At 40.4% G+C, this 13,157-nt stretch overlaps 1 protein-coding gene across 1 annotated transcript in view; it reads right to left on the bottom strand.

Annotated features, from left to right (window-relative positions):
- Window positions 1-10,523: 10,523 nt before the first annotated feature.
- The window catches only part of si:dkey-112m2.1 (transmembrane protein 132C), a 150,090-nt gene continuing 147,456 nt past the window's right edge, over window positions 10,524-13,157 (bottom strand). The window contains exon 11 of the mRNA XM_061698408.1: window positions 10,524-12,501. Coding sequence (XP_061554392.1) covers window positions 11,422-12,501 — 1,080 coding nt within the window. The 3' untranslated portion in view covers window positions 10,524-11,421. The remainder of the gene's footprint in view (window positions 12,502-13,157) is intronic.

Below are 13,157 nucleotides of genomic sequence, written 5' to 3'. Positions count from 1 at the left end.
CTCTTACCCTATTTATTGTTAAAAAGTCCCTTTGACAATTGACACTTCAAACAGGGATAAGTAGTTATGACTTCTAACTGCTTATCCCAGTGTTACACACTCTTCTGCTCCAATTGACATGTCTGGTTAAAGTTGGGTAAGGGTCCAACTGAGTATCTTACACTTCTCCAAGAGTCTTCTGGAGAAGAAGCGATGTCGTAGCCGTTAGTCTTCGAGTGGCACAAACGCTTCGAAAGCGGCCAACCAACCAGGAATTAAGCAGGGATTTCTAATGGATTCTTTTCGCCGTGTTTGTGCCACCTGTAGTTGGGCGGCAAAGCGTGACAGCAGTGTGCTATACGAAAGCTTGAAAAAGAAATGCTGCGCAACACTCTGACATAAGCAGTATGCCAATTGGCATTCCGTCGTGCCTGCCACAGTCGCATTTATTGATTGTCACACTTTGAATTCTTTGCTCATTTGGCCAGCTGGTCAGAAACAGATACTTAGGAAACCCACAGATTATTACAGAATTATATTTGACGCTAAAGAATGGAGTTCAAAGGCTAACTCAGACATTCAATCTACAAGCATTATTGCTCTTTGTTGAAGTAATGGCTCCTCTAATTTTTGTTGATATTACGGTGTCGGGGTGCCAGTCCCTCATCTGTCAGGAAATCAGCTTTGGAACGATTCGAGTCCCACGGCGAAACAATTTAAAAATAGGAACTCGTTGTTTGAGAGATGCTGGTCTGCTCCCCAACTACTGCCCTTGAGGAAGGTTCTTACTTTCACTGAGTTACTGTATCTTACTACACTTTGTTCTCTTCAAGAAGTTTTATTTTATCCGTCCTTACTTCAGATTAATTTGGTGGACAATAAATAAATGTTAAATTGCAGTCGTTTTTACACTTGATGGTTTTGCACTGACAGCTTTTATTCTTGTTTGAATATTTACGAGAGTATGCACTCCAACAACCATCAGTTGTCATATTATTCACCCAAATCCTATCAACTTGAAAACTTGAGATCGACAAGCACACACAGGTCTGTTTCTTCCTTTAATTCCCGGCAAATACTACGATGTTGAAATGTTTTCATAAATGTCTTCTTCCATCTGTTCACGTCTAATCACAAGGAGCTTGATTTGTTCTACTCAGAGTCTCACAGGGAGCCGCCTCAGCTTGTCTGTCTGTGACCATTTTGAACAAGCAGATGCTATCTGTCATGTAATTTAATTTGGACACTTTTGCCAACACTCAAAGAAAGATGTCAAAAAAAAACAACAACATTTGGACTAATTGGACAAAGTGTTCAGACATGTTTTTTTTTTTTTTTTAAAAGATGCTTGAGATATCAGTTTAAATACGTGCAGTTACATGATCTGCAGTTTGTTATACTGCTGTGATATTTTAAACATTCTTAACGGTCATACGGTACATGAATCCCGTCAGCATAAGCGAGCCACTGTAATATCGGGAAGTAAAAAAAACAATTTAAAACGTATTCAAACATTAACATTTCACTAACACTAACATTTCAGTCTACATTTCACTCAGTGCTCTCTTTTTGCCAAACAGAACAGATGAGACTCAAATCAAAGTCTTTTGTTCACAAAATGTCGGACAATATTGGCTCTGGTTGAGAGAACTACAAATGGGAAGTAGAGAATTTAGCAAAATAAAACGGAACATAACAGAAGTAAATGTTACTTAAGGGAACCAGCACTTTTGCTCAGTTATCCAAATGACTACTGGCATCGTATCCAACTATTATGATACTCAAACATGAAACAAATATTTCAAGACCGCTGGAGTGAGAATCTGCTTACTTTACAGTCATGTAATTTTCTTATCTTAACTTAACTGGTCCTCCAGAAAGTGAGTTAATTCTTTGATGTTGGCTAAAATGAAGTCTAATGAGGTCCATCAATATCCTAGACTAATACGGTATATTGTAGATTTGCTCTGGTGTTGCCGCAGGTATGATGGATGCTAATTTTACTACGGGCTACAATCCCTATAAAAAACAGGAGCTGTCATTACATTGTTATTAGAATGTAAAATGGTTACATATAGAGCTTTAAATAAAGTCTGCAAATGTAAAGGACAATGAGTTACTCTGGACTACTGACTGATTGCAATAAATGATTACAGATGAGGCATTAATCACTTAGCCATCATAGAAGGTTTTCTATAACGCCCCATGCATATGTACAGCACAGTATATTCACACAGTAGATGCTGTCAGTCATGAGCTAAAATAAAAAGATAAATAAAAATGCAACATGAACAAGCTTACACACTGTCCATTTGTTATAGTTGTAGAATTGTGTATTTCTTCCATGCCTGCATGCTGTTATATGGACACTGTTAAATGCCTGTCTGTGTGTGTGGAATGCAACATTTACTGTCAGAAGCCAACCTCAGACGCTCTGGCATTCCGAGGAGGTAAGGGAGAGGAGAGGAGATTTTTTTTTTGTTTTTTTCCTGCCGTAATTGGTCTTATTTTGTCGCCAAATGTTGGTTTCCTTGTCTTGTGTTTGAAGGAGGCTTGTGGGAGACAGATGGTTTGAAGCACATTTTCTTTGGTGTCTGGAAGGAGACAAGGAAATCTTCCTGCTGGGAACGCTCTTGTTAAAAAAAAAACACAAAGCTTTTACAGTAAATCTAACTTTTGTAGACACAGGATGAAGAATCAAGAACACTGCTATTTGCAGATATAATTATTGTTTTTTTTTTTAATGATACCGCTCGGGGTTGTTGGGCATAACAACTTTTTTCTTGATTAATTGCATCTTAAACGGGGAGTTTGTGTTGTTTAAAGTGCCAGCAGGGTTTGAAGGTGGTCTCACTTCACTAATTCCTCGCCACACCCAAGTCTCTGACCAAAGCCGCTGCATTTCTAATGGCATGCGATTATGAAAGCGATACGTAGTCAAAGAAAACACATAGCCAGGTTGAACAAAAATAGCAGCGCTACCAATACTAAGCAAGCATTACTGATATAAACAAGTCGACCTTTGCCATGACTGCTACATTGGTAGCGTGACTTACTCATAATGGACTACTACTATAAAACTAAATGGTTCGGTTTGAAGTTTTATTTTTTTCAATGTACAATCAACAAAAAAAATGGGGGTCACGGTTGGCTACGCCATTGTAATAAACGACTCGTCCGTCTGCATTGAAAGGCCATCTGCAGGTATAAGAGAGACAGGAAACGCTAAATGTTTAAAGCTGTGTTTGATATAAGCTAATTAGTGGAAGAGGGCTAATTAAAACGCTAACTTTATGTTCATTTTGCCCTCAATTACTGATTTAATCAAAATGACAAGGCACTGTGAAAAGCCAGCAGAGGGAAACTAACACCTTGCATTCGAGAGGAGTAGATATCTAAATACCTCCGATAGAGATCTTACTGTGACTTGAAAATGTTGTTGGAAATCGGAGGTGCAAAAGATTTTCACTTTAAGCAAAGTTATAGATTAGAGCAGTGCCATTAAAACTTTCTACACCAAGCACCAGCACACACACACACACACACTAATACTTGGCTCTCCAAGTATCACCACAATGATCAACACACCAACAAAAGAGTACGCTAGTGTAAAACTGAAGGCAGAGGTTTTATTCCTAAAGGGTATATATATATATATATATATATATATATGCCACTGTAATATAATGCACAGTTTGAACATTAACACTGTGCTTAAACATACAGATAAATAGAAATTGTACCAAAAGAAATATCTGAAAACTTCAAATTTTTTGGGGGGGAAAGATTAAATGTAAATCGACTGTACCTAAAAGTGAAATACAACTGAACTGTACTCAACAAAGGTATGTACTGGATTTAAAAAAAAAAAAAATGTAAGCCACTGTAATGTTATGGGCAGTTCGAAGATTTAATTCAGTGATTCTATCATTTAGTACTAGAGGGAAGCCTTGTACTCATACCACGCTTTGAGAATCACTGCATCAAAGCCACCCGGGCTTCGAAGTGTTTAGTTTACCCATCCATCCATTTTCTATAGCGCTTGTCTTTGGTAGGGTGACGTGTGATCAGGAGTCTATCCGAGCTGACTTTGGGCCGACTGGTTGCCAGTCAGTCACAGGGAATTAATAGACAAACAACCATTCACACTGCACCCACTGTATGTTTTTGGAGGAAGGCTGGACCTGGGACTCGAACCTAAAACCGACTTTGAGGCAGACGTGATTTGCCACTTACTCACCACGATTGCCATATTTACTATCGTTCGGCATGTTAGAATCATAATTACCATGGAATCCATGCAAATATTTACACATTACACAGTATTATGCTCATAACTGAGCTATTTTCCAGCAACATGAGCATCAGTGTGCCTGCAAAATGTCCAAAATGGTGTTTTTGATGATGGCATGTCCTTGAGTGATACACTCATAAAAACTTGGCACACATCCATCCATTCATTTTCTATGGCGATTTGCATTTGAATAAACTACACAGTTCCCAGCGTCCATTGAGCTCGGTTCCCTTCGTTCGAGCGAGAGGGAGGTAAAAGGTTCTTGACACAGTGCAAGGCCTGCAAATGAATGTTTAAATGGGAGCGTGAGCACTAAAGACAGGAAGCACACTGACACCGCCAAGGTAATGGACTCGCCACATTACATCTCTACCGAACCAAAAATCGCACACAAACACACACACGTACACTTCACATGTATGCGATGAAATGAGGCACTGGCAAGCGGGCTTTCTCGAGCACTCTTCAAAAAAAAAATAATGACTGAGTGTAGACAGGGACAACCACCGCTGCAAACAGTGTGCTTTATTGATTAGAGCGAAAGGCATCCGGTGCCATGAAAAATACAATGTCCTCCCTCTCAATTTAGTAGTAATGTTGCTTGTCACCTCTCATAACAGTCTATAATTTGATAAATCAATAAGGCAACATCAAGATGAGTAGACTTGACATTTTGAAGGGAAGGAGCACCCACCATCTGATCAATTTTCAACAGAACATTAAACACAGAGTCTCTTATCTCACGAGCGTCCTGTCAGAATGGGCAAAAGTATTGGGACGTAGACAAATCTGAAATGGAGTGATAGATACATATGCCAATATTTTCTTTCCAGTTTGTTTTGTTCGCAACGATTCATTGCTGCTGAATTGGAAGAAGAAGACACTGAACCGTGATAACTAGATACAGCAGTACTCGGCAACACATAATACACCGCACTATCAATCAAATACAGGAACCAAAGAATGCATCTGGGATTTTGTCATTTTGCATTTCTTCTGTAGCAGGAACACAAATACCACTTGTTTGCAAAGAAATCCTTGTGTTGAAAAGAAACTTCAAACATTTCCCTCCTCAAGAGGCCTCAAACCTCACACTGTGCGCGCACCGCTTCCTGTTGGCATTGTTTATCCTCGGTATACTTTATACAGGAGGGGGAAAAAATACAGTATACAATACACTCACTACAACCTACTTTATCACAAACAAAGAAATGTTGTGCTCGCAATATTTTGTGTGGGAAGCACTCTCTTTGTCGCTTGCGGATATTTACATTAAAGCGGAATTATACAGAAATTTCACTTTAGGGGACATAACAGAAAAATTACTTTTTGATTGCTTGTATACATTTACTGTATTTTTGTCTGTGGCGTGCCTGCTCACCCATCAACAGTGAAATTAAACCAGCCTTTTTGAATTTTGCATTTTGAATTTCCAGTGCACTGTTAAGTAACGGTTGAGTTCATTTACATAACACCGCCTCTACACAGTTTGTCCGCCCATGACTTTGCCAGCATGTTCTCCCCGTGCCTGGGTGGGTTTTCTCCGGGCATTCCGGTTTCCCCCCACATCCCAAAAACATGCGTGGTAGGTTGATTAAAGACTCTAAATTGCCCCTAGGTGTGAATGTGAGTGCGAATGTTTGCTTGTTACTATGTGCCCTGCGATTGGCTGGCGACCGGTTAAGGATGTACCCCGCCTCCCGCCCGAAGATCGCTCGAATAGGCTCCGGCAGCCCGCGACCCTAGTGAGGAGAAGCGCTAAAGAAATTGGATGGATGGATTATTATTATTATTTTTTAAATGGTAATGACCTTTGAGATTACAGTTTTTGTGGATACTAATCTTTTTGTCTGGTCAACATGTGACTCCTTTTGTAGAAAGTCTTTTAAATGAAATAACATGGTGAAAGAATATTATTGTACTGATAACTGTCAGACCATTTTATATGCAATAATTCAAACTGTTATCTATAATTAAAAGAAAATTTGCAAAAGTGTGATAACTAAAAAGTACTTCTGGTTGAATTGAAAAAACAGCCAGCCCCATTATTTGAGAAAGATTATGAAGATGAAAAACAATGGCATCTATATATATATATATATATATATATATCCATCCATTTTCTGAGTTTGCCAGCCAATCGCAGGGCACATATAAACAAACAACCATTTGCACTCACATCCACACCTACGGGAAATTTAGAGTCGTCAATTAACCTACCATGCAAGTTTTTGGGATGTGGGAGGAAACCGGAGTGCCCGGAGAAAACGCACGCAGGCACGGGGAGAACATGCAAACTCCACACAGGCGGGGTCGGGGATTGAACCCCGGTCCTCAGAACTGTGAGGCAGACGCTCTAACCAGTCGTCCACCGTGCCGCCTATATTTATATAAGTAGAAAGTATGAAAGTATTTTCTCTTGTTTGTTGCTTTGTCAGATGGAAGTGAAGCTTACTGGCAGTGTCCTGTTATCTTTGATAGCCTTTTGGCTTCTTGGAACAACAATTGAACAGACTGACTGAAACGGAACAGTTCAAAAATAAAATAATGGTTACAGTACACTGACCAACTAACAATTCCCCCACGCGACACATTTAAAATCTCGTTGGCTTAAAGAATGGCTAATTTTGATATATTTATTTATATATGTTTTCTGTATTGCTTTGTATGGTGTATGGGCCTTAAATAAATACTTAGTACTTATGTTCCATAAACAATAACCTTTACCACTCATGAAAATACTCCGAGTGCCATTCAGTACACCGACACAATCTAATGATATCCAACAGATCTGAATTAGGTAATTTAACTCTTGTATTTTAATTATATGCATGTGTTTTGTGTAGCTTGTTCAGGTAACAGATAATTAATAATTAATCTAATATTATAAAACGGCTCAGTATGATACACTGAAACTCAAACTGCACTTAGATGGATGTTTTTTTCCCCAGAACTTTCCCTGTGGTTATGCTTAGTAAAATCAACTACATCCGAAGCAATAATTTCCGCCTGGTATGTCAGTGTGACATTGTGCCACAAAACGCAGACACGCAAGCCCTGGTTATTATTATTATTATTATTATTATTATTATTACTACTACACACAGGGAACCAGAATACACATCATTTCGCCCATGGACGCCCCAAGTACACTGGAAAAGACCGAAGTAAAAACAAAAATATTATCAGAGATAATTTAAGAGGAAGAGATGAGAAGTGGCTCAGTGTGTGTTGGTGGAGAGCGCGGTGAATTGCCACTTGCAGAAACGGGTTTGGATGCAACTCCGTGCAGCTAAAAATGACATTATTCCATTTGTTTTAATGAACAATTGTTATAGTAGAATTATAGGCCATGCTAATGTTGCTCATTCTGGCTGGACATGAGTGGTGCCACTGTCTTGGCAAGAAAATAAATAAATAAATAAATAAATAAGGGAAAAAACAAAAATGTTTGTAAAGTGTTTCAATAAGATAGAAATTCGCAAATTATACAGGGCGACTTCCTCGCATTGAGGCGCCAATGAACGGCGCCATATACTGTAAATGATTGGGTGGACACCTCCTTTCCTCAGCAAGAACACAAAGGTGGGTTGTTGAGGGGTCTTCCAGCATGGCAATGACCCATAATTACCAGGGGAACAAAGGGGTGGCTTAAAAAAGCATATTCAGGTAATAGAATGGCCTAGTCAGTCCCCGGAACTAAATCTCATAGTTCTTATAATGTATCATTCCAAAAAATAACATTAGTTTTTTTTTCTTTTTTTCGTTGACTATGTGAGAAAAGTCATGCGGTTCTCCTGCCTCATAGTGGACCGTGTAGTTCGTTTGGAGAGTCCACTTAAGTTAGCAGACATGGTATCTTGTCGTATGGGTTAAGGACTGTTGGTATAGCAACAGCAGGGCAATCAGTGGAACAGGTACTGTAGATAGCGGGGTGCCGGCACAGTCAGAGTCAGTGCGGATGGTTTGTACCGGTGACAAGCGTCTGATTCATTATAACTGATGAGTTGTCAGCATGTCGACTACCTGCCAGTTTCGCGATGAAGGTCTGAGAACGAGTCGAGGGAGGTTAACGCTGGAAGGAAACTAATACAAGGGGCTTGTTTCAGACAGGCACATTGTTGCGAGGGGCAGGGCAGACGAGCGGCAGCTAAGGGATGCCGTGTCTTTGCATTGGGACAGAATTTTGAGCTCAGCAGACAAGTTGGGATCAGAAGATACCAAATTAATTGTGTGTGTGTGTGTGTGTGTGTGGGGGGGGGGGGGGTTCTAGTACTCTATGCAGTTGAAAATGAAGTGACTGCTTATGTGTCAAAAGAAGTGCAACAAAAATACTGCTATCACAAGGTGATATCATAACTAACTTCTTATTTCTCTGCCGTTGCGTAGTTTGCTAAAATGCTAGGTTCTACCTTCTTCCCCATGTTCTGTCAACGCGTTGGTGAATGATGAATACTGAGCAAGATTATTAAAGTCAACGAAAACAAACAAAATAACTAAAACTAAAATTGAAAAAAAACTTTTCGTGAATGAAAACAAAAACGAGAATGTTTTTGAAATGACATTTTAGGATTGCAGAACTATTATAGCAAAAATGTCCTTCATTTACATCTTCGTCCATTCATTTCATACATGAGCTTTCGGCATTGATTTTAAATGTATTTACAGGTATTTCGGATCAATACATACATACAGAACAGATGTGAAAAGAAGGTTGAACAGTCCTTTGGGAATTGTAGTGCACTTACTATGTGCCGCCTAGAAATTACATCATCGGGCAGCACCGTCGTATTTACTGCTCGCCAGACCAAGCGCAAGTTTTGCCGCAAAGCTCATTTTTACGTCCAAGCTGTTTTCGTTGCTACGCGTTGCTAACAGAAACGGGTAAGACGGGTACCCGACTCGCTAGCGCCTTCACGGAACCTCCACGTCGCTTATTTGTCTTTTTGGGGAAAACTCTGAGAAACGGACAAATGCCGAGAGTCTCCAAATGCCGCCGTTTCCCTCCACGAAAGGCAGAGGTGAAAGCAGACAAGGAATTTGTCTCTCTCACACAGCAGGTGATTGAACTACTGCAACAACAGGAGATATTCACAGGACTACTTAAGAAACAGCAGGAAAACTTGAAAAGCTTTGGATGCACTTTCACTGGAATTACAGGAGGTAAAAAAATCAAGCTTACTTTCTATCTGGCTAACAGTCACAAATCTGAAAGTCCACTTGAGAAGTTTCCAATTTAGCAACAAGGGAAGGAAAACATGCAAGTACCTTTTTTTTTTTTTTTTTTTGCAAGGTGAACATAAACACCTTTTTAAAAAGGCCATACTGCAGCATGGTTTTACTGTACATTGTGATGCTAATCTAACCTTAGAAGCAGCACCTGTATTTGATTTGTGGATGTTTGTTCATCTGTTAGTAAGTTAATAATTTTTTTCTGGATGGTATTTTTTGCTAATTTTTTTATTAAACAATACGTAGTGTGATTTAAAAAAAAAAAAAAAAAAAAAACATTTATCTCACACTTGACAGATACCCCGACCGAATAAAAACAACTGAAACTAATCCTGAAATTAATAAAAACTTAACTAAAATGAAGCGTTTTTGAAACTAATAAAAACTAACAAACCTGCTCTAGAAAAAATAATTAAAACTAACTGAATCTTGAAAAGGAAAGTCAAAACGAAATAAAAATGGAAAATCCAAAACTATAACAACCTTGATACTGAGGTGTGGTGAATGTCAGATGAGTTTCATTCATAAATATGAGACCGTACAGAGAACTCGTTTACAACATCCAAGCGGTAGCCGCCAAGATTCTACACTTTAATTAATCTGATAGACCGTTTATGTGCGTTTGTATCAGTGCTGCTGTTTCGGTTAGCAATAGAGCTGAAATGGGCTCAGCCGTACTGTTTACACCGTTTATATGAGATGGGGAAAAGGAGCAGATGCTGCATTGTATTGAAGTAAAACTGGACAGTTTTATGACGACTCAGGATAATTTCATTTTTCTTGGCAAACAGTGTCATAAACAAACCAAAATATAACTCGACAGACTGATAAATTATTGATAGACCGATGAATCACACATCAGCGTGACAGAGAGGAGTCACCTTCAGCCACAATTCATTTAGAAAGGACGAGCTTGACACATGCTTGACAAGATGAGTGACGAGGCCACATTTCATAGTTAGTTGTTGTTTTGTTTATTCACTGTCATGACTATTTTTCAGAAATCCAAAATGTCACATACAGTTCTTTAAGTGTGTAATTTAGGCCATACAGATGGTACACCCGACTGAATTCTTAAAAATACGAGATTGTCTATGATGCTCGTCATGAAAATCAGAATTTATATGTGTGTGTATTCTATTCAAATGAATCAAATTAGTGAGCGAAATAACAGAAACAAAAATGGGGACTCATAATGGAAAGGGGAGAAAGTCAGCTAAGAACACAATTCAAATCAGTAGCAACATACAGAAGCTGACCCAAAACAAATTTTTACAATGTGTGACTGCAATAATACTACAGGTACTGACATGTCCCCAGGGCTATTCCTTATCTACACGCCTTCATTCCAGGTACCAGATCCAACACACATTCCTCCTTCACATCATGCATTGATCTGAAAGAAAATGTCTTTTTACAAACTGTTACTGTACATACAATACTTCTAAATAAAACTTTGCATTTATATAGGTAAAAAAATTCCTCCAAGAATCTATAAGCGCTGCTTTGTACAGGGCATACAGCAACACCGCAAAAGCAAGCAGAGCACAAACAACTACAATACAATTAAAATATGATGATCCAAAAAGAAAACAAACCAAAGTACAGGACGCACATAATCTGAAACGGAAACTCAATTAAATACAAAGAACAAACATTTAAGTTAAGCAAGAATATCAAGTTCACATTTCATCTTTTGTAGTGGTGCTGTTGCGAATAACTTATCACGGTCAGTCGCTCTTCCTTTTCCAGGGCCGTCCCAGGTCCAAAGTTCTATCCCGGTGCGTGAGTGAGTTACAGTGAAAGAAGAGTCAACATCTGGTTTCTTCATTGCCTTATTTCCTTGTACTTCCCTTCTTCATTCTGAAGGCATTCAGGTGAGTTTCACTTAAGTTCACTGAATCACCGACCAGCTTCTAAGCAATGTTCTTGATAGCGTTCTCATTCAACTTTTCCATGTAGTTCCTAAGGTCCTTCGAGTCCCCAAGCTCAATGTCCGGACAAACCCACTTGATCTCACTGTTTTGCATTAATGCTAAAGGGCTAAGGACAGGACATCCATTACTGGATTTGATGTTGGAAAAAGTGGTGAATTTCACTCTCTTTCTCTTGGTTGTAGGGGAGTTGAGAGACTCATTCCTGGGATCCCTACATGCTCCCGCCCCAGTATTTCCATGCTGGGCGCCGCCATTTAACAGCTGGCTACCTTCCTCGGGGGTCCCGTCCAGCTCGTCCAGTTGGTGGTGCTGTTGCTGCAGACATAAGCCCTCCTCTTGGCCCAGCCAAACCCAGTCGTGGGAATGAGGCATCGTCTCTGGGGCCTCGAGAGACAGGTGCTTGCTTCGGTACTTGTACGTGTAAGAGATGCAGTTAATGAGGAATACTAGGATGGCCAGGCAGAAGACTCCCAACAGGGCGTACATACCAATCTCCAGATCTGTCATGGCTCTTCGGGTCGGCAGATCGTCATCAGTGCTGCGACTACGCGGATGCTCAACCTGATCCGGATAGTCTGAGAATTCACTTAGGATTTTTTCCCCAGCGTCTGTAGACAGACGCCCCCCATTGGCCCTCACGGGAACATGGCCCCTGATGGTAGTAGCTCCGCGGTTAAATAGCCCACTTTCCATATCAGAGATGGATCCGCCATAATAAGGACTATCGGGCCGTGTACGCCGCTCTCCTGAATGTTTATAGAGTTCCTCGGGCCCTCCAAACCTCACCTGCACATTGGCCATCCCAGTGGCCAAACTGGTGCGCTTCTTTCCGTTCTGGCACATCTCGGCCATGCTCATTTCAACACGTACAAGCAAACCTTGACCTTCACCCTTTGCCTTGATGACCGGCCACCTCCAGGCCGCATTGCGCTGCACCACCACCACCACCACCCGCTCGTCCAGCGAGGTGGCTGTCAGGGTGAAATGGGCTGGGTTGAAATTCTCTAGTGGAGTCATAGAGCCATCGCTAAACTGCAGCCAGCCACTGATAAAGGACTCCTAGGAAAATAATATAGAAGAGATTTAGGTTTTGTTGGAAATCAAACCCTTTCGCTAAATGAAACGCTTGTAATAAACTATAGGCAAATATTGGAGTACAAGATAAAAATGAACACTAGCATCATATTGTGTTTTCTGATGATATTAGTAGAATATGATTGTATTGCATCATCATTATCATTGGGTGAGGAAATCCCACCATTCTACAACTGCCTCACAGTAAAGAAAGCAACATTCCCAAATATGGTTCCTTGTGTCTTAAAGTGTTACGGTGTACAAGAAGATGGTGTTTAATGTTAACTTAAAACTGTGTGCAAAAATAACAGGAACATCCATCCATCCATCCATCCATTTTCTTTGCCGCTTCTCCTCACTAGGGTCGCGGGCGTGCTGTAGCCTATCCCAGCTGTATCAGGCAGGAGGCGGGGTACACCCTGAACTGGTTGCCAGCCAATCGCAGGGCACACAGAAACAAACAACCATTCGCAATCACAGTCATGCCTACGGGCAATTTAGAGTCTCCAATTAATGCATGTTTTTGGGATGTGGGAGGAAACCGGAGTGCCCGGAGAAAACCCACGCAGGCACGGGGAGAAAAAGCAAACGCCACACAGGTGGGGCCGGGGATTGAACCCGGGTCCTCAGAACTGTGAGGC

This window comes from Phycodurus eques, chromosome 15 (genome assembly GCF_024500275.1).
Source record: "Phycodurus eques isolate BA_2022a chromosome 15, UOR_Pequ_1.1, whole genome shotgun sequence".
NCBI classification, from domain to species: Eukaryota; Metazoa; Chordata; class Actinopteri; order Syngnathiformes; family Syngnathidae; genus Phycodurus; species Phycodurus eques.
Note: the sequence above shows the minus strand (reverse complement) of the source record. Positions and strands in the feature narration are given on the sequence as shown.